The sequence below is a fragment of the Bombus pascuorum genome, chromosome 8 (assembly GCF_905332965.1).
Source record: "Bombus pascuorum chromosome 8, iyBomPasc1.1, whole genome shotgun sequence".
Classification (NCBI taxonomy): domain Eukaryota; kingdom Metazoa; phylum Arthropoda; class Insecta; order Hymenoptera; family Apidae; genus Bombus; species Bombus pascuorum.
In genome coordinates, this window is record NC_083495.1 from 13,946,693 (window position 1) to 13,967,294 (window position 20,602).

Here is a 20,602-nt window from a genome sequence, read left to right on the forward strand (position 1 = left end):
TATCTTAGAAAAAAATCCTAAATTGTGACAAATGACAAAGGAGCTCTCTGTCATAATTAATAGGTACTTAAACATATACGAAACAGAATGATTCATCGCACGAGACGATAATAATCCCGTAAATTAAAATTTTATGCCCAACTATTTGATTCAGTTAAATTATTCCTACTTGCTATCCGGATATTAATCATGAAATAAGTTATTTCTCACATATCTAACGATAGCTGTCTGTCTTATTTCCTGAAACGTAATTCATAAATTAGCATAGTGATTGGTGTTTGCGAATTCAAAAGGAGCGCACAAGGTGCTTCCGCGGGATAAAGGCAGCTGCTTTGGCGAGTTTTAGATAGCTCGTTACCACGACGGATACATCAGTCTAGTATTCCGCTCCCTCGGAAACCATGCAGCTCCTCTGGCTAATGTAAGTGAGCAAACACGCAATAAACGAACAATTCATTTATCATCCTAACTAAATTACACATCAAATCGCGTTTTAAACAACAATGAGAGTAAAAAAAAATTACCAGCTAAATAAATTATATTTGTTTATTTGTCGGCCAAACGATAGAAATATAATTCGCAGGTGTCTGCATTTAAAAAGCAAATATCAGTCGTAGGTACCATCACTATGTTTCATCGAAATGAAACATCAATCGGAACTATAGGTAGTTCAAATTAGGATTTGAAGCTATAATATTGTAATTATGATAATTATAATTGTTGGTACTATAATTTATGTGTTTTACTGTAATTAACTGTAATATTATAGGAGTGCACCATAAAGTAATATCACCGGATCATGCAACAAATAATAATCAGTAATCCCATCAAAACATATTTTTCTCGACTCTGTCACCGCATCCTTTTTCAATCGTTTAATACTGAATTGTTTATAAATTGTTTATTTTGTTTATCTTGTTTATCTGTTGTAGATGTCACTTGGCAGTCGTTACCGCGATACCACTGCTTCCTTCGTCGTTCATTCGGACCCGGAGAACGGCGAATACGATTAATGACGCGAAAACAGATCCGGACCACAACAACCATGAAAGTCAAAATCCACAAATTTGTGACACCGCGCAGTGCCACGAGATCGGTACGTTCGTGCTTTCGAGACATAATATTTATATAAATTGTAATTTTCTTGTAAATGAGTTACATTATGTAAGTGAACCAGCTGTGTTCCCTACTGTCGATACGTTATCGAACGATAACACCAAGAGAAGACGCAAGGTTTTATAAGAGTGAAAAATCCTCTCATATCATGTTTTTCAAAGGTTTCTTGTAATTTTCTGTTATGTACATCTGTATGTTGGCGTATACCTAACGAAAGTTAATGTGTTTTGGCGGTCATTTCTTTCTTTTTTTTTTTTTATATTTTATTTTGGTTTTTTTTTTACAATTTGTCCTGAAGGACATTTGGTAAATTGTTATGTCTTATTGGTGAAAAAAAAATAAAATAAAAATAAATATAGCATGAAGGTGGCTACCCCCAGCGGGGTGCTAGCTTCGTTTTTTCTAAGTTATATCTTTTATGAATTTCTTCCTTGACTGTTTCTTTAGTTCGACCGACTGATATCTTTGGTCGATTCGTTCGATTTCTTCTTTTAAATTATTGCACTTTTATAAAACTAATATTTAAAATATACTCTTTCTTTGTTTTCAATTTAACGAAAGTTCTAATTAAAATTGTCTTATTGGTTTCATAAAATTTTGTGATAAATTTACAGTTCCAACGTTTGGGAATTAAATATCATTAAGTAATTAATAAAAACTTGAACACGAATAATAATGGAAAATAGTTAATTTTTACTTATATTTTACTTATTGATTGCTATTTAAGATAACGATATTCCGGTTCTTGTTTCCATTTTTCCTACGTTTTTATTACACAGCGAAGCAAATTCAGCAAAGCATAGATACTACCGCGGATCCTTGCGAAGACTTCTACCAGTACGCTTGCGGCTCATGGGGCAAGAACAATCCTGTACCAGAGGGCATGGACTCGTGGTCTCAGCATTACATTAGCTTGGACAAAACTCAAAAACGAATCAAAGGCAAGAAAATATTTTCTCGATTTATTTTAGTATTAGAAAAAGCAGATGGAGAAAATATGATTGCTTCACTATTGTTTCAATCTACTGCTTTGCTTCATAATACGTATATTCATGTACTTTTAAATTTTCTCTTTGAAGAACTCCTTGAGGAAGAAATCAGTTCTACCGATATCCTGCCTGTTAGAATGGTTAAAGAATTTTATCGTTCCTGCATGGACGTAGGTAGGAAAATTGGAATACTGTTCGTTTGAAAATTATCCTTAGCACGTGCATAATTATTCGAAAGAATTCATAACGTATTTATACAGATAGTATCCTTGTTGATTTCAAAATTTGCTTCGTCATAAATAAATTCGACGAAATAGTTAAAATATTTGGAAAATTTGAATATCTTCAAGGTATAAAAATTGCGAAGAAACGAAGATGCGTCAAAAAATTCTAATTAACAAGCAGTAAATAAACTTCGAATAAATCATCGTTTCTCTAACGCTTGGACTTTTTACTATAGCAAAATTCTGAAGGACTTTTTAGCATTCCCTCCGGGAAATATAATTGTTTTAACACGAGGAATAACTAATTCATTGAACTACAAGATCGAATAATTATGAACGTTATGGTATCGTATTGCATGTAATAGTAAAGTAAAAGTAAATAAGTAAAAGCAGTAGCTTCCACCTTCGAAATATAAAGAATGTTTTTCTGAAAATATCTTGGTAGATGCAATTGAGAAAAGAGGCTTTGAGCCGATTCAAGAGGTCCTGAATCATACTGGAGGATGGCCAATGGCGATGCCAGTGAGCGAATGGAATGAAATACCGTGGCAAAAAATTGATAAGGAATATATATTAATGGAAAGCGAAGCTTTCTATTCTTTTGATTATGATATTGATCCGAATAATAGAAAACGCTACATATTGGAGGTAAGCTATGAATAGAATTACTCGAATTTTATAGCACATTCTTTAGATCATTTTCGAAACAATAGCGTTTTTCTAGTTGTAGAAAATCTTTTAAGCTTGAAGAAAATACGAAAGACATTTTGCGTTTCAATCGTATATTAAAGTTTCCTTTTAAATATTAAATGTATTTTTCTTTTGAAAACTTTTCAAATGAAAATTCATAAGAATACTCGAATTACTATTTACCAAGAAACTTTGTATTGCAGATAGGTCGAGTTACTGAAGAAGATACTTCCTACGTAAAAAGGGAACCTATCGAAGCATACATGGCTGATATAAAATACATAGCTAACATTTCTGCAAGACAAAATGGTTACACTCTAGATGAAAATCAGTTAACTTCCGATGTAGAAGAAATGGTTCACTTTGAACTTCTACTTGCAAACGTAATTATCTTTTTTATTTGGAGGAGCTATATAAATAATTTTATAGTTTGAAACAAGTATAAAAAGAATAAGGTATAATAATAATATTAACAAAGAATATACCTATTCTGTTTTTATAGATTACTGTTAAACAGTTAAACACCGAGAATTTCAAAAACAGGAAAAGAATGACGATCGAAGAATTGCAAAAGTATTATAATAATTTTAATATTACTGCACCTCCGGCGAAGGTAAAATTGTTATATTAATTATTGTTATTTTTTTCTGATATCATTTAAGTTAAATTACAAAATGAAAATTTCCGAAAACATTTCAACAATAATACGAAATTCTTTTTAAGTCTTTTATATTAAGTAACTTTTATACAAGTTATTATCCTATGTAAGTAAAAACAATAGGTTTCTAAAGCCGTCACCTCCTATTCCTTTCTGCTCTATTTAGTGTTAAAGTCAAGTGTCATTTTCTAAATTATCAATGCTGCACTGACATACTTCTTTACATAACGTAACTATTATATTATTTTAACACTTAACGCTTCAAGTGTGCCTTTCAAGCATCACCGATGTGCGGCATTCTACTCTTTAAAATCTGATACCTAAAAACTTGCAAGTCGAAGTATGATGAGAATAAGTTGGAGTTACCGGTCGATATTCGCAATTAAAAGTCGGAGCGTTAATGGTTAATTCCAACTATACTACTCGTTTCCCGCATGCCAATAACCATTCTTCAGTTGCAGATGTATTCAACTATAAGCATATCAATCATTATCAAATCGATAATTGCAATTAAAATCCACAATAAATGATATAGGATAACAGTCTGGTAAAAAATATTTGCAGATAGACTTTTTGGAAGTAATACAAAATGTATGCAGTAAAGCGAACATTCACGTAAACTCGTCTGAATCCATTCTAGTGAAAAATCCCAAATTCCTGCACCAAGTGGCCACCTTACTTGGAAACACAACCCAACGTACGCTAGGTAACTACAGAAACTTTAAAATGTTGTTCGTTTTTATAATCACACTGTAATTACTTGACAACTTAAGATTTTCTTTGGACACGTGATCTCTCGAAATGTCACTTTATCATTTCCTTTGTTTATAGTAAACTACGTTCAATGGAATATGGTGAAAAAGTTCATGTCATATACCACGCAGGAGATGAGGAACATAAAGTTTGCCAAGTCAGACAACTTTACCAACCCTACCCCACGGTATAGTCTTTAGTCATTTTACTTTTCTATGATGTTATATCATGTGAATAAACGAATATTGATATGTTTTCGAGCTTTCTAGAGTACGTCGTGCAATGTTTAGAATTTAAAATTCTAATAATTTGAATTTGACGATGGCATCAGATTATTAAGTAGATATATTGTTGTTGATTATTAAGTAGTATATGTATTGACTTTTGAAAATTTAATTTGGGTTAAAAAATTGAAGACGTTTCCTTTTGATACGAGGTATCTGAGAGTCGACGTTAATTATCTGAATCGATGATAATCGGATTTTTCACTTACCTTGTATCGTTTCCAAATTATTTATTTTGTATCATTTCGTAAATAAATTATTATTTGAGAAATATTAATTGAACAGGAACTTCCATAAAAATAAAATAATTCATTTAATGATATTAATCATCTTTTTCAGTTCCTAATTTTGTTTTTTTAATCTTCCTTACAAAGTAGCAGCCCCAAACTTTTTATTAATCGATATTCTAATAATTCTGCGGCGCAAATAAATGAAATGTTTATGTCAAAACTTGAATAGATCCTAGCGATTGAAAGATATTGTATTTCGTCAATTTCCAGATGGAGAACTTGCGTGAACGATTTGGAAATGAAGACCGCTATTTCCTATATGTTCGTTAAGAAATATATGCCAGACTACGCTATTCACGAGGTAAAATCTAATTTACATTAACTCCAAGTAACACAAAAATAACGAATACCAGAAATTATTGTTATTTTACTATATTTTTCAAAGGCAATGAAAGTGGTTAAAGGCATGAAGGAAGAATTAAAAAACCAGGTAGAACGAACACATTGGCTCCCAAGTTCTATAAAATTAGACATGTCGCAAAAGATAGATGATTATGGGATAGAAATTGGATATCCAGAGTGGTACAAGAACGATGATGCAGTTACTCGATATTACGATGGGGTATCTATTTGAAAATATTGAAAGTTGTAGGAAAACGCGAACTATTTGCGCATACATAACACACACGTAATTATTCTATAAATTGTTCTCAGCTTTCCATTGGTTCGGATTACTTTCAAAATATCTTAAACGCCTTAAAAAAAAAATCAAAAAAGCTGGAAATACTAAGGCAGGTTGTTGAAAAAAGCACGTGAGTTTCTTCCATAGAGTTTTAATCAGTTGGAAAATGTTTATAATTTTGTATTTACTCTTGATTGTATTATTTTTCAGTTGGGTGGATTATCCTACGACGTATAATGCATATTACAGTCCAGATACCAATACAATTTGTGAGTGTCATAAAAATAAAATATCTATTTTTCATATCCTTTTACTAACAAACCAAATTCGAATTTTCTTGTTAAACATTAATTTTTCAGTTCTATTAGCGACTCAACTGCAAGATCCTTATTTCACTCCAAGTTTACCAGAGTAAGCTCCACATTATTTGTATTTTAAATTTATCGCGGTAATGTATTTAAATTTAATTGCATTTAAATCGTATTAATTATATATCGATTTATATAACTAAATTAAATTCTGTTTAAAATAATTTATTAATAAATGTATGAATTATCAGCGCTATTATTTATGGAGGTCGCGGATTTACAATTGGACATGAATTAGGCCATGGTTGCGATAAAACAGGTAGACCCCATAAAATTATCTATATTAATTGCATTATTATATTCACAACTATATCTACTACATATTATTTTAATTAGGAATAGAGCTTGATAAAGACGGTAACAAAATTCCATGGGAATCTCACAACGCGTTAGAAGGATACGATCAAAGAGCGAACTGCTTCGTCGATCAGTATTCTAACTATATCCTGCATATCTCAAACGATACTAAGGAGGACATTAAGGTAAATTCTTTCGTCAACACATAGTTTTGAAAGCTTTTGATCGACTAAAATAATCTGAATCGTTTGGTGGAAAATTACTTACCTTGTACACTGCATAACTACGCTAATTACGCAATTACTTTGAAGATTTTTATCGTTCCTGTGACAGTCTGTAAAATACGTGCAATGTTCTGATCGCTTTTTGTTCTCGTTCGAATAAAAGGAACTATATACTAATAAAGTATAATTGGATTCAGTTAAATGGAACTAACACCAACGGTGAAGATATATCGGATTCAGTTGGTGTGCAAATTGCGTATTCGGCGTATAAGAAAGCAGAGAAGGAGAGAATTCAAAGCAAATTACCAGGTTTTGAAGATATTTCCAACGACAAGCTTTTCTTCTTATCTTTGGCAAATGTGAGTTACTTTATATATTATACATAATACATCCATTAAATTCGTCGAATATCGACGTGTAAAATTTTTAATTATTAAAAATATACGTATTGGAATTTGTTGGCGAAAGAAACAAGCTTTGGTCTGATGGAATAAAAAATTACCTAATTTCCAATATGGAAAATTTACTTCAGTAATTGAGTCAGATTCGTTGAGGTATCGAGTATGAAAAAGTTTACTGTTTCATAAGAATATTTTAAGTATCAACAATCGGTTAAAAACAAAGTTTTAGCCAAATATCATAAAACAATGTTTTGTCGTCCCTCTATTGTCGAATTTTAATTTCATCTCTCAAGAAATACCACATAAAAGTTTGGCGACTAATTAACACAATTTCACTTTATAGTACTGGTGTGCCACGACGAAGTCAGGATACGACGAATATATGGAATTCGACGAACACAGTCCTTTCAAATATCGCGTCATAGGAGCCCTGTCGAATATGGCCGCGTTCTCTGAAGTCTTCAATTGCCCACAAAACAGTTCCATGAATCGACAACACAAGTGCAGCTTGTGGGACTAATTGTGAAACATTTGTAGACTTTGTACGAAGTATAGATTCAAATGAGATGTTATTTTTTAACGTTGGTTTGCAATACAAAGTAATGGTGTCTTTTTCATTATTTTTACTATTTATAAGCAATAAAGTGAATGTTGTTTTAACGCAAAAAGATTTTAAAAATCTTCTCCCATCAGTGGAATTTTCTAGAGACTTTGAAAAGTAACAAAAATTTTGTAGATATTTTTAAAAATCTAGAATATCCAGAAAGTCTTCACTAGATCTAAATGGTTATCGTTGCTGATAATATTAGTGAAAAATGACTGCTGAGGTTTGACATAAAAATATGTCAAATGCAAGAAGTTTCTCATCTTTGTTTATATTTTCGACTTTGCAGATTTTTCCTCTTAAAATTTTTCCCATTTTTGTAAATAAATATTTAAAATATCCTTTGCTGTTCCACCGTCACATCTTTCTAGTAATACTGGGCTATCGAGGTGTCAAATGAATCCGATTGTGAAACACGTGTTGAAATATTTCGACGGCGCTTTATTCAATGTCATTCGGGAGGAAATCAAGTATTTTTAAAACAAAATACTTATACAAAACGTATAAAATCGAGGGAAGGGGGTGTGTGGATTTGTACATCGATCTAGTACACATAGACAATCGTTACAATACAACGTAACTGTTAAGTACACAATAATTATATATAACGTCAACACCTATCAACATAAAATATAAACTTCACGCTTTCATCAGAGATCATGTTCCCTCCACGCTTCCTCTATTTCTCACGATTTTGTGCGACTATCCGTATCGTTTCGTCGCGATACGGTTCCTAAACGTTTAATGATAAGACTCTATGTAGCATGGCTAGTATCACAATTCTGACAAACTGTCTCCCGAACGAAAATACAATCGCAGCGTTTTCATACATGCGTATGCGTGAAAAACAGAAACGCTTTCTCGTAAAGCTAACCCTAAGAGAGTTACATCGACTTTTTTTACAAGAAACTTAAAGACTACATAGAAATAATCTATGTACAACAGAATCACGAGGAGTACAAATGATACAAGATTTGAGAAACATATCTGCTACGTTAGTCTAATGTACAAACCACGAAATGATGTTACATAAGAACACGACTGATACATATATGAGACCATGTCTCCTTCTACATATATGATGCACTATAAATTACAAACGTCGCTAAGTACACGGTCAATGGTACATGAATACATCTAGTTAGTAGCTGCACGATGAAGGTCTTCCACTACATCAAATCTACGACTAACTTAACTTTGTACAAAAATGGAAGGGCGCGTTGCACCCCTATTATATCATTAACATACCAAAAAAGAAGTTTAGCTTAGACAGTACTATCCTACGCGTTAATTATAGTTCGTCTATACATTTCCTACAAAGGACATGCTACCAAATCGATTCGTCGATTCATTAATATTTTGTCTGTTAACATATATGATAGAGACCTTAATTTTTTGGCCGGAAACGAGACATGTAAAAGTCGCAGTCTGAACAGTAAATAGCAGGTTCAGTCACTTGTTTCTTCCGGCAGAGATGACACGGTGCGGTTCTTACAGTGCCACCAACCGTAGGCTTTTGTAACGGAGACGTAGATTGCGCCACTGTCGGGCTACCCTTTGACGTGGGCACAAAATGCATTTGTTTACTCTGTTTAGACGCAGGGGGATGCTGGTACGTAGGGTACTTCATATTCGACTGGATCTGACCATTTTGCAATGCATTAGGATACGTTTGATTTGGTGCCAAAATATTTTGTTGGTCGGCCTTTTGCGGTGCCCTCTGATAATTATCGTGTCTTTGTTGGTAATTCTGCATGCTCTGTTGTTGTTGATAAGAAGTTGGAGGATTGGGTGGAGGCTGATACTGTGGAAGAGGTTGGTTTATTCTATTCTGCTGAGGAACAGATTGGTAGGGATAACCTTGATAGGAACTGTGACTGTATTGGTTCTGATAAGGGCTCGGAGATTGAGTTGGTGGATACACAAATTGCTGCTGCGAATGCTGAACAGTTATGGGACTTGCATTGTGATTCGTAATCCTCTGGTTCATGTTAGGTTGCTGTTGCTGAGACATCTGTTTGTTCATCTGATTGTGTTGTTGTTCTAACTGGTAATAAGTCTGATAGCTGCTCTTTTGGGACATTCCTTTCTGTTGCTGCACGTTGTTCTGTACATACTGAATTTGAGTGGGGTAAGGACTGGCTGGTTTCTGGGTTTGAGACAGAGGAATGCCTTGGTTTCTTGGGTGAGACGTCTGTGCTTGGGGATACGTTGACTGAGACTGCAAATATGGCATGTATCCATTCTGAGAGTATCTTATCTGTTGCTGGAGTTGGGGAGAATACGATGTAGGTGGTTTGGATACATTGGGAAGTCCTGAGTAGCTATCCCTGACAACATCCTGCCCTTCATTACCATAAGAACCACATAATTTCTTGTCTGACAATGATCCCACCGACTCGTTTGAATTTTGCCTTCCAAAAGTAGGTTTAATCGTGTCTGGTATAGGTAAAGGGTTCACGCTTCTCAACTGATCTTGATACGGAGTCGCAGGAACACTGTCCGCTTCGCTTTTCAGTGGCAGAGTCTGCTGTTGGAATTTGGTAGCAGTGCAATTCTCTCTATTCATCTCCGCTTCCTGAAGACTTCTAATCTCTCGAAGGACTTGAGCAGTTTCTGGCTTGTTCATCGCTGATCGAAGAACCCTTTCCAGAATCGGATTAGGTATATAAGAATCTTTCTCGTCGTCCTCTGCAGTTGCAACGAGAACGACTTGGTCACAGAACGACACGCTCTTCTTCTTTCCTATTCGTCGTTTCACTTTCCTCGGCGCGATATCGTCCTCACTTGGTAGAATCGTCGTATTCTGTATGGTATTCTGCATAGCAACTTCGCTGATGTCATCCTCTGGATAATCAATAGGCAAACCGTTTTCGTGTGGTAGCGTAAGAGACATCGACATGATCGCTTGATTTAATCCGCTCTGCTGCGTTTGCATGGGATTATTTGGAGCTGTAGTGGAAATGAAACTGTTCTGACTGGAACTAGATTCGAAGCTCGAATTCATGATCGACTGACTCGAGGAATTATCAGTTTTAGTGAAGTTCGCCAGATTTTCTGTGGATAGCTTCATTGGCCTCGATTCTTCCACTTGTACATCCTGAGGAGCATCTAACAGTGGAGAAGGAGAAACACAGTTCACATTTTGCTTCATTAGAATTTTCTGGTCTGGTTCTGTTTTAGGCACTGGTTGCAGCTTAATTTGCTCGAATCTAGCAGCCATGTCTTTAACAGAAGAAATGACCCTTGGACAATCGGGCACATCCCGACTGGACTGATCGTAACTTTGGCCAAGACTATTCATCATCAAATCGCTCGTTCTCCTGGCGATCGTTGGTCCTGAAATTGTTGGGGCAGACGATCTAACTTTTGGAGTATCTTGTTCAAGAGGACCCTGTTTCTTCATCCTCCTCTCTGCCTGTTTCGCCTGCAATTCACGTAACCAAGTCTCTCCAGACGATTTCTCTTCTTCCTCCTGTTCTTCGGATCTCTTTTCCTCTCTTGGAGCTTCACAGGCTAAAATCTGATCCCTTTTCATCTGCAATTGGGACAATAAGCTACTAATATGCTGATTATCCAGCTGCTGTTGACGCTGCTGCATATGTACGATCTGTTGCTGTTGCTGGTGTTGTTGATACTGCTGATACTGTTGCTGTTGATACTGTTGCTGCTGATACTGATGTTGATACTGTTCCTGATACTGTTGTTGATCATGAACATGGTTAGAGCTTTCATCAATAGGAGGTGGCGGTGGTGGAAAGTCCTCGCTAGCTTGCCTCGAATGAGATACAGAATGAATAGAAGGATATGGCGGAGGGGGGAAGTCTTCGCTGGGTTGTCTCGAATGAGAAACATTTCCACTTTCAGGATATGGAGGCAGAGAATCCACTTGATTTTGCTGTTTCACAGGACTCTGTTCATTGTGCACATCTGCTCTGGTAACCACAAACGTGGGTTCATACAAGATTCCATTAGCATACTGTACCACGTCATCCTGAATTCTAGGTTTGCTGTTATAATTCGACGGACAGGACGTTGGTATATTCGAGCCATTTTGTTCCAAACTATAAGAGGGTAAGAATGGAAGAGAATGAGACTCGGACGAGTAATCGGTGTAATTAGATGTTCTATTAGCTCCACCAGCTGAATTTGCCGCGTTTACGTGATTCCAATATGTTCCATTCTGATCTTGAGGTGGATTAGAAGTACATTGACTTTCTGATGTTGGATAGACCGATTTTTCAGACTGCTGCTCGTTGTGCACTTCGCCCGAACACTTAGACTTGCTAAGTTGAGAAGTGGTCCTGAGCGGAGGAGGCGGAGGAACCTTCGCTACGTGTAACACTTTGCCGGCGCTGCCGTGGAAGCTCTTCCTCATCAGACGACTTCTCTCCAAGTTTGGATTACTAGTACTGCCTGGGCTGCCATTACTATTTCCAGTAAACTCTAGGTGTCCTTCTGATAAATAGCCACTTAGAGATTGGCACACCTCGTTGCCCTTTAAACCAACGCTTGAATCGTCCACTGACTGCTTCGGTAAAGTGTTGGAGGTACCCTCCACGCTGGCGTTTGTTTGTCCATCCTGGCCTTCTCGTAAATCTGGCATGCTCCTATTCTTCCTCTTGATCAACCCACCCATCAATAATTTTCTTCTAATTTTGTGTTGCTTTTTGCCTTGTTTTTGTTCGCCATTGGCGTTATTCGCTTGAGAATTTCGTACATTATTGGCGACCGTGTCATTTTCTTTAGATTTTTCCACTTTGGCTCCTTTCGGCGAGGGAGAAGAACGAGAGGGAGCAATGGAGAAGTCTTTAGAGACGTTCTTGTTTCTTTCTTCACTTCGAGCTCGTTTTTTGTCTTTCTTATCGTCGTCACAACGTTTGGTACGACTGAATAATCCCGTCCTTTGCACTGGTCGATCGTATAACATGTACTCCTCATCCTCAATCACATTCACGGCTGTTGCCTTGCTGCGTAGGGTCTTCTTTTTTGGTAACGTGGCGTAGATCTCGATGCTCTTTGTGGCAGGTTTGTCGGTAGTTGTAGAGGGAGGATTTACTAGGAGTTCTCGGCTGTTTTGTCGAGAATGGTTTCCTTTGTCCCTGGAACTCTGTCGAGAGTGTTGGCCAGATTTGCTGTTCTCTCGTGAATGTCTACCTTCTGGTGCTCCTTCTGAAACATATATATTTATACGTGTTATGGATTGATTTATAAATTCTCTAGATGATTTTATATACAATATAATATCCTATCATTTTTTTAATCCTAGCCTAGGATCAATGGTCCTTCTTACACTACCGAGAATATTTTCTTTGAATTTTTAAAAGTTAATGATGATAAATCAGTTTTCATTCAGTCTGCCGTTTAGTTCTTATAAATATTTAACAAAAATGAAACCAAATGCACAAAATAAAATAGACAGTCTTCAAATAAGAAAATTATTATATTCTAGAAATTTTACCCCACGTCAGTTAAAAATTATAAATATTCTTAGTTGCGTACCTTCCTTCTCTCCATTCGCTGTAGCCTGCTCCTGCAACATTCTTCTGTGGAGACTCCTGGTCCTCATCACGCAAGTATTGTGCTTCATCCTTGCTGTTCTGATAGTGTGAGGGTTGTTGTACGGTGCATCCATGGCGGCTCTAGCTTTGCTGCTGGCTGCACTGCACAAAGCTACCGCGGTGCTGAGGTCGCCCGCGTCCTCAGCAGCTCGAGATTTGTCCAAGAGTGCGTCGGTTTCTTTGCAGAGGCGCTCGCAGTCGTCGCCTGAGGAAGCTTGGTAACCTTCCGGAATCTGGGCAAGCTATGTTAAGTAAATCGATTTAACTCTACGTTCCCTTTCGTTAATAATATTACGGTATTGAGAAAATATCAGATAAATTTAATATAATGAAAAAATAGGAACTTGAAAACAAAGGAAAACTTGACAAGATTCTACGAGTCGAGTTGCACAGAGTAATTTTAGAAAGGTAATACAATGTGAAAAACAGATTTCTTATGAAAAACTAAATCAAAAGTAAGAACAAAGTTTTTACATATAAGATGTCTAAAATTAAAAAAAAAAAACAAGACAATACCGATAACTTGTCAAATATACATCGATAATAATAAGCGATAATAAAGAAGATAATATTGATGAGTAGAAGTGTGAAGGACTTTTGATTTAATTTTTCGCCAAAAATCATCTTATCAATTGTACCATCCTTTCTATGACATCCTCCGCAAAGAAATAGCCTTTTTCACAGTACAGTAATGTCTCTTGTTGCACTATTTTCAGTTACACGGTTTATATCTATTATTGCCAAGTCCATAGCTTTTGCTACTAATATTATTTCAATATTGTTGAGAGTAACACGCACCTGCAGGTTATGCTTTAGCCCTTGCTGGAGCGGAAGGCTATCCGTGGACGACAAAGAATACGAGTCGTATCCAGCGTCGTAATGGCCACTGCTACTACTTGAGAGTTCTCCAGATTTGCTGGTCGGGCTTTTTGGCACACCCGAGTTCCTCTGCATTTTATTGACGATGTACAAATACGGATTATCCATCGTAGTGGAGGAACTCGAGGAAGCACTGTTCCGGTCACCAGACCAGTTTCCAGAATCTCGCCTCCGTGGTACGTTCAAGTGGTCAGGAATACTGATAGCATCCTGTGGTGTCGATCCTGCGCTTAGACTACGTGTCAGCTGCATTTGCTGTTTCTTTTGCTGTTGCATCACGTTTTCCACGGCACGTCGACTGATATACTTGGATTCCGCCTCTCCATCCACGGTATCAACACCCTTCAACAGAAAATGGAAATATATTTCTTCTATATCGCGAAAATACAATTGACATCTTTTACGTTTCAATATATTTTGGAATAGAGTCAAATTTTTATTGCAAAAGTAAGAACATCTTATTTCTACAAATTCATACGATCGTTCCTTTTAATATCTGGAAGCATACAGATTTTATTATAAAATTTATTTATATTTGTATTGTTCTCAAATTAAGGATTCTTCTCAACTCCTTCGTCTCAATCATTCAACATGCAAATGATTCATTAAATAATCTCGATCCAACATTTAGTCTGACTGTAGACCATTCGACTTTAGATAGTCATTCGAGTATCATAATGCAATAGAAATTTTTCAAATATTCCAACATTTAAGTATCTATATACTTTCAATTCTAAAAAAAAGGAGGCTTTATCAAGATCTTTCCATTAGACAAAATTATTGAATAAGATAAATATATCACACCATTTTTCTACAACACTGTAATTTAATAAATAGACTATTCATCTCTAATTAAGGATAATTAATAATATAGCGATCGATATCGTATACCAAAGTTGAAAAGTTACCTGATTTCCAAAGATGTTGTTCTGAATGTCCGTCAGATTCTGATAATCACTATAAATCCTGCGTTGTGTGTAAGGGTGAGGAGGACTATCAGGATTTGGTGTGATGGCACGTCTGGCGGTACTGTTGATCGATGGTTTTTCCGGGCTGGGCGTGATCGATCGTCGAACATTATTCTTGGGGGGTGTCTTCAGTCCATTTCCGTTCGGAAAAGGCGTCACGGTTTTCGGGGCATTTTCCGTATTCACCGGAGTTCCTCCAGGAGTTGCGTACAGCAAAAGCAACGGCTGATACCTGCCTCTTCTGCACTTTTCCACCACCTGTTCCCACCGTGGTCCAATTTCTTTGACGGTTGCGTCGTCAAAGTAAATCCATACCTGAGACAAAATGACGCAAGTTTTTATTATCGATCGAAGAAATCGCTAAGAAATAACATTATTTATCTGTACCTTCGTTCGAAAATCAACATTATATACACATTTCATATGTATCAACATCAAAGCTACTAATACTAACAGTTTCATGTTTCGTTAAAAAGCACATATTAATTCTGATAATTATGCTCTATTTAAATTGCAAAATCACTTTATATGTGCGGTATCAAAGATTAGTTTCTCCGTAAACGAGAATTAAGTCAACCATTTGCATAATGAAGAGAGTGTATCGTGCAATCTATACTATTATTAACCTTCAGTTTAGTGTGAAAAAAGAAGGTGGAGTAGTGTTTCCCGTAATACGTGACGACTCCAACGAGATTGTGCACGGTCGAGGCACCCCATCGAGAGTCCACTACACTGTGGAAAACATCGCTCAATCTGAGGGACGTTCCCACGGTTGCGAAAACGTCCATGATATGCTCCAACGACGGCCGTTCGCTATCCCATACGACTCCGACGGAAACGATTTCCGGTCGGTTCATCAGGGTCCGACAGATTTGGATTTTCGCACCACAGGAGCTCTACAAATAGAAAATAAAATATTTCGTAATTCTGTTTGTAATTACAGTCCTCATTTGTCATTGGATGGTAAAAAATTTAAATGGAATATTATTAGAATATTCTGGTTGAAAGTAATTTACATGCTTTTCAAAATGAAACTCTTTTCGATTGAAATTCTACATTTTATTTGGTGAGTATTAAATTTTTAAAAATAATAACTATCAAATTGTAGACCGATATGGTTAGTTAATAAATACAAAATTCGCCAACAAATAACTTGATAATTAATTTATGAATGCTTCAACGCGGTAGTTGGTTAGATTAATAAACACATAAATATCAAAACAGGTAGTTATTATGTGTCATAATGTTAATTATAATATTATTTAACGTTATCTTAATCCACTACAAAGCAAAGGAAGTGCAGTAACTATTACAACAGCAATTATAAAAGTGAATGATTGATTGGTCTAATTTTTAAATCGTCCGTTCTATAATTATTAACCACGACCCGTAGTATTTATTAATTGCTCTGTCGTAAAAATCTCTGCAAATGACAGAGTTTCTCGGTAGCATCGGATTCCATCTGAATCCGCAGCTTCTCCATACGACCGACCAAATAGCCCACGGCGCTCGAACGATAGTTATCGTTCCACTTCAAAGAGAAAGTCCGCGGCATATTATTTCCAAGAAAGGCCAAAGGAGAGTGTACCTGATCTCGTCAGACGGATGAATCAAACGCGAATCACCGGAACTGTTTTAAAGTACAAACTTGTGAATCGTTCGAGATAAAATGATTCATAAAATTGTAAAAACGTGAATGTAGAAAGAAAGTTGACTTTTAAGTGAAAATCAAAATTACTCACCGGACAGTCCCTGATGTCGCCCATGCCTCCGGCTTTTCGCAAGAGCTGACCGAAGAGATCCGGACTGTTTCGCGAATTCGGAGGTGTCTGTCGAGCTTGCGACGTCAGTGCCGACGCTGACACGTAATGAACCATCTGGAAACAAATTTCAGTTCGTGATTGTGTGTATTAGGAAGACGAATGATTTGTTGGAACTAAATGAAACGAAAAAGAAGTAAACGTTAGTAATATCGGATTTAAATGACGAGTATTAGTAACTGAAATTAGATGTTGCATTTTGCTAATATTGAAATAAGAATATTCATCATGATCAATGTGAAAATTTGTGCTAATGAATCAAATATTAAATTCTACAATTAGTTCTAACGACTATTGAATTGCTGATTTAATAATAAATGTGTTTTATGAATAAACCTTTATTTTAATAGATACACTTCTGTGAAAATTTATGTGATAGTATAAATACACGAATAATACATGTAAAAATCAATTTTCTTTTTCATTCATGCCATGATGACCTTTGATGGATAATGTTGACTATAGAAACCAAAATTCCAATTAAACCTGATTTACTTATGATTATTAATCTGCATTAATATGCATTTATGCAAACTTGTATTTTTATGAACACAACCAAAAAAAAAAGAAACTTAACCAGAGATTTCTTTCGCCATACAGAAGTTTCTCTGGTTTAGATAGATAAAGTACTTTACTTCCCATAACAAGTACTTTAGATGTATCACGTATCATGTACGTTTCGCCTATTCCTGTACATTAAAATTCTCTATTCATAAATTCTCTATTCTAATGATTATACAACAAATGAAATTTTTCATTGTTTTGTCGAATATTGTACAGAATATCTAATAACAATTTCTGATCTATGCCACTCTTGCATCTATTATTCTCTAACAAAGTAAAAGTTTCGTATACATGCTCTCTCCTATGTTATACAACGTTCCATCGAGTCTGAATAGTAGCCAGCTGGTAAAAGCGATCGGCCATGACCGATACCAGATTGCAATGAGTTTTGCGTTTTTACAATTACAGCCGACAACAGCCGATACGAAGGGAGAACCAACTCCACCCACGTGAGCTGTTCGTGGCCTGTGCTCGATTATGCTCACAATGCGCTCTGATCGTGCTTTTGTTCCTACCCTGCATTAGGAAACGTCCACTTTTCTTCTTATTCTGAACACGAGATTAAGAAACACGTTAATTCGATTTGTCCTGATATATTATGCAAGTTTCAATCTTTCAATGAGTTTCGGATTTTATCTCTTGTAACTCGATTTAGTATGGTTTGGATATGATTTTCCTTTGCAATGCCAGAGGAAGATTCTATCTTAGATAACGTACGCGGTTAATGGTCTTTGTCTAACAGCAAGTAGAATTTATTTAACGTACATAAATATTTATTTATATATATTTAGTAGGAAATAAATTGGGGCGGTCGTTCGATAATTTCTTATTGTTGTTTCTATTTAAAAAATTATTGAAAAAATTCCTCTTGAAATTAATTTTACTACGTTTCAAATCTGCAACATTTGCAACACTTTGGTGAATGTAAATATATGGAATATATCGTGAATTCTTAATATATCGTGTCTAAAATCGTAAACTAAAGTCTTGAAAATTTCGTAATCAAGTGCGACGTAATAGTATGAGTGTTATTGCAGGAAGTTACAGAGTTAAGAACATGATTTTCATAAGGCGAAAAGCTCTATAGCTCGTGAAAGGAAACAGATTAAAGAATTTAATCACCCGGGTTGGTTTAATGAAAGGGAAAACAGGCGGCGTACGATGAAAGCACAACGAAGTGTGAAGTTCCCAGAAAATTATATAATTTTATCATAGAAACGGAGTAATTACGAAGTACCGTGAACGAAATACGACTTTCGTTATTGCATTTGTTCAGGACCGCGTTCTCGGTCTTCCCTTCTTATCGAAACTTTGCCACAACTAATTCCATGTTGCTAACTAGAAATTTAATTAACTCTTCCATACACCGTGAGATATGTATTCACTCCCACGATAAAGAACTTTTTGTGTCCGCTTCTTCCACTGTTCTGTATTAATTCATTTAATACATTCATAATCAATGAAGGCGTTTAAATTAGAAATTAATAAAATAATAATTTCTTATGAATTATTATATCGGGAATTTTTATATGTTTATGGGAAATTTAACGGTACGAAATGCATATAACGTTTTAAAACATATAAAATATTCGAAGTAAGGTTATTCGTAATTTACCACTTGTATTATTGTACATTTTGTATATAGAACAATAAATTTTAAGAAGAAAGTCTTCCCTATATTAATTAAGGTCAGCTTTTAGGCCTTTAAGGAAAATATACTGAAAGAAACAATATGCTGCATGCATTATGCAACAGAAAATCTTATTTCAATCAATCTATGGAGATTAATTCCTTATCTAACCTGTCCTATACACCTGTCGCATAATGGAAACAATTTAACAACCATATTTCTTATTCCATAAATAAGCGGAAGCGTTTAACTCGAACAAGTTTTCGAGTGAAGCAAAGGTTGCAAATAGCCCAGCGTAGAATGCGAGTGACAAGAACGGAGAGAGGAATAATCGAGAGTTTCACTTTCCTCGTCGAGGCGGAAATAATCAACCTCGTCGAACAAGGGGGCAGTTTATGAGAAACGCAATAACAGTTGCAGGGGCATACGTTTACGGTGATTAAATCTGGCAAAACCATGAAACTTAGGGCAAAAAGAAATAATTTTTTCCCTGGTCTTTGTTGTTCGACATTCTTTTCCGTAATTCATTTTTCTCGTTAATTAACACTGTCTTCCAACCTTTATACCATAGTTTTCCTCTAGTTTCACCAAACAAAAAGTTCTTAATATTGAAAAAAAAGGTTATAATAAGATCGAAACAAGAAATCATACAGCGGTTTCTGCTAATAGGTTGTAATCTTGCGGTTCTTCTCTTGTAATAAAAATTATCGTTTTGCGCATGTTGGTCAAGCTGTTCGCCTAATGTTACGTTCGTTAAATTTGTTTCGATAGCGTAACAGCTGTGCTCGTGCAACAGACAACTGACTTGGAATAAACATATAATATTAAAGATCATAAATAGTAGGAAATTTGAATAAAATAGTAGGAATTATACAGATTTCAATGGTTCTTATTCAAGTTTTTGAATTTTAAATAATTCTTGTTTCTCTTGTAAAATACTATGAAGATTTAATTCTTTGTTTATAAAATTCTTCAAATAGGAGAAAAAATTAATACGAAAGTTTTTTTCTTCATTCCCTAATTTTTGGCACCACAGGTTAGAAATATAATTATTTACATGAAATTAAGCATTAACTCCATTATTAACCCTTTTTCATATAAAGTAGTAGTTCCAACAATTAGTAATTAATTCCAATCTACGACAAATTCTCATTTCACATCAATTACAATCCCTTCGATTGATCGAACAGATCATTACCAACTCCAAGTGTTCTTAGACCCTTCCAATCATATTGCAAGTTTACTGGGCGAAACATTATCCTCCAATCCACCCTCAAAATCCATCCCTTTCCTTTCCTGCTCGTCGTTCGTGACCAATGAGCCGCCAAATTCCGATCGGCTAATCCGTTTACACGGCGCGACTCGATCGTTCGTTCAGTTTCTCGACGCGCTTAGGTTTCTTAGCTAAGTCGCTTAAATCGCTTAAACCTAGCCAAAGGGGCCAACTTCCGCTTGCTTCCCCCGTTTATCAGCCCAAAATACCTGAGCCACCTTCAAACTCATCGATTGCCTCGTTTTCACAGAAACACAATAAGTACGGACTGTATGGGATTCTACTATCAATAAACCAATATCACCAATAAACTCATTCGAATTCTAAACCATCTCTGCGGGCGTTTACGTATTTTTTGGAAAATTGAAAAGTTTAAAACTTTACAGA

The 20,602-nt window shown here is 35.6% G+C and overlaps 2 protein-coding genes across 6 annotated transcripts in view; one reads left to right on the plus strand and one right to left on the minus strand.

Moving 5' to 3' along the window:
- The first annotated feature begins 312 nt into the window (after positions 1 to 312).
- LOC132909879 (endothelin-converting enzyme 1-like) lies at positions 313 to 7,584 on the plus strand. The gene is made up of 17 exons (XM_060965062.1): positions 313 to 421; positions 933 to 1,096; positions 1,896 to 2,279; positions 2,775 to 2,977; positions 3,223 to 3,402; positions 3,522 to 3,632; positions 4,242 to 4,383; positions 4,509 to 4,617; positions 5,215 to 5,305; positions 5,390 to 5,566; positions 5,659 to 5,756; positions 5,837 to 5,895; positions 5,986 to 6,037; positions 6,186 to 6,253; positions 6,331 to 6,476; positions 6,713 to 6,874; positions 7,260 to 7,584. Exons 1-17 carry the CDS (start codon positions 402 to 404, stop codon positions 7,434 to 7,436), a joined length of 2,343 nt encoding a protein of 780 aa, XP_060821045.1. The 5' UTR covers positions 313 to 401; the 3' UTR covers positions 7,437 to 7,584.
- A 356-nt stretch (positions 7,585 to 7,940) lies between these two features.
- Positions 7,941 to 20,602, minus strand: part of LOC132909865 (uncharacterized) — a 133,898-nt gene continuing 121,236 nt past the window's right edge. For 4 of the 5 annotated variants that reach the window (XM_060965009.1, XM_060965008.1, XM_060965012.1 and 1 more), the window contains 6 exons: positions 16,671 to 16,805; positions 15,555 to 15,824; positions 14,869 to 15,243; positions 13,880 to 14,302; positions 13,023 to 13,323; positions 7,941 to 12,692 (listed from right to left, as the gene is read on the minus strand). In XM_060965009.1, the coding sequence (XP_060820992.1) occupies positions 8,908 to 12,692; positions 13,023 to 13,323; positions 13,880 to 14,302; positions 14,869 to 15,243; positions 15,555 to 15,824; positions 16,671 to 16,805 (5,289 nt within the window). In that variant the 3' untranslated portion in view covers positions 7,941 to 8,907. The remainder of the gene's footprint in view (positions 12,693 to 13,022; positions 13,324 to 13,879; positions 14,303 to 14,868; positions 15,244 to 15,554; positions 15,825 to 16,670; positions 16,806 to 20,602) is intronic. The other variant, XM_060965010.1, reaches the window with a different exon arrangement.

Bases quoted from the DNA above. Each gene is read 5' to 3' on its own strand.
- LOC132909879 (XM_060965062.1), top strand. From the start codon at position 402: ATGCAGCTCCTCTGGCTAAT. The intron at 6,477-6,712 runs GTAAATTCTTTC...AATTGGATTCAG, and splicing joins ATACTAAGGAGGACATTAAG to TTAAATGGAACTAACACCAA. The intron at 6,875-7,259 runs GTGAGTTACTTT...TTCACTTTATAG, and splicing joins TCTTCTTATCTTTGGCAAAT to TACTGGTGTGCCACGACGAA.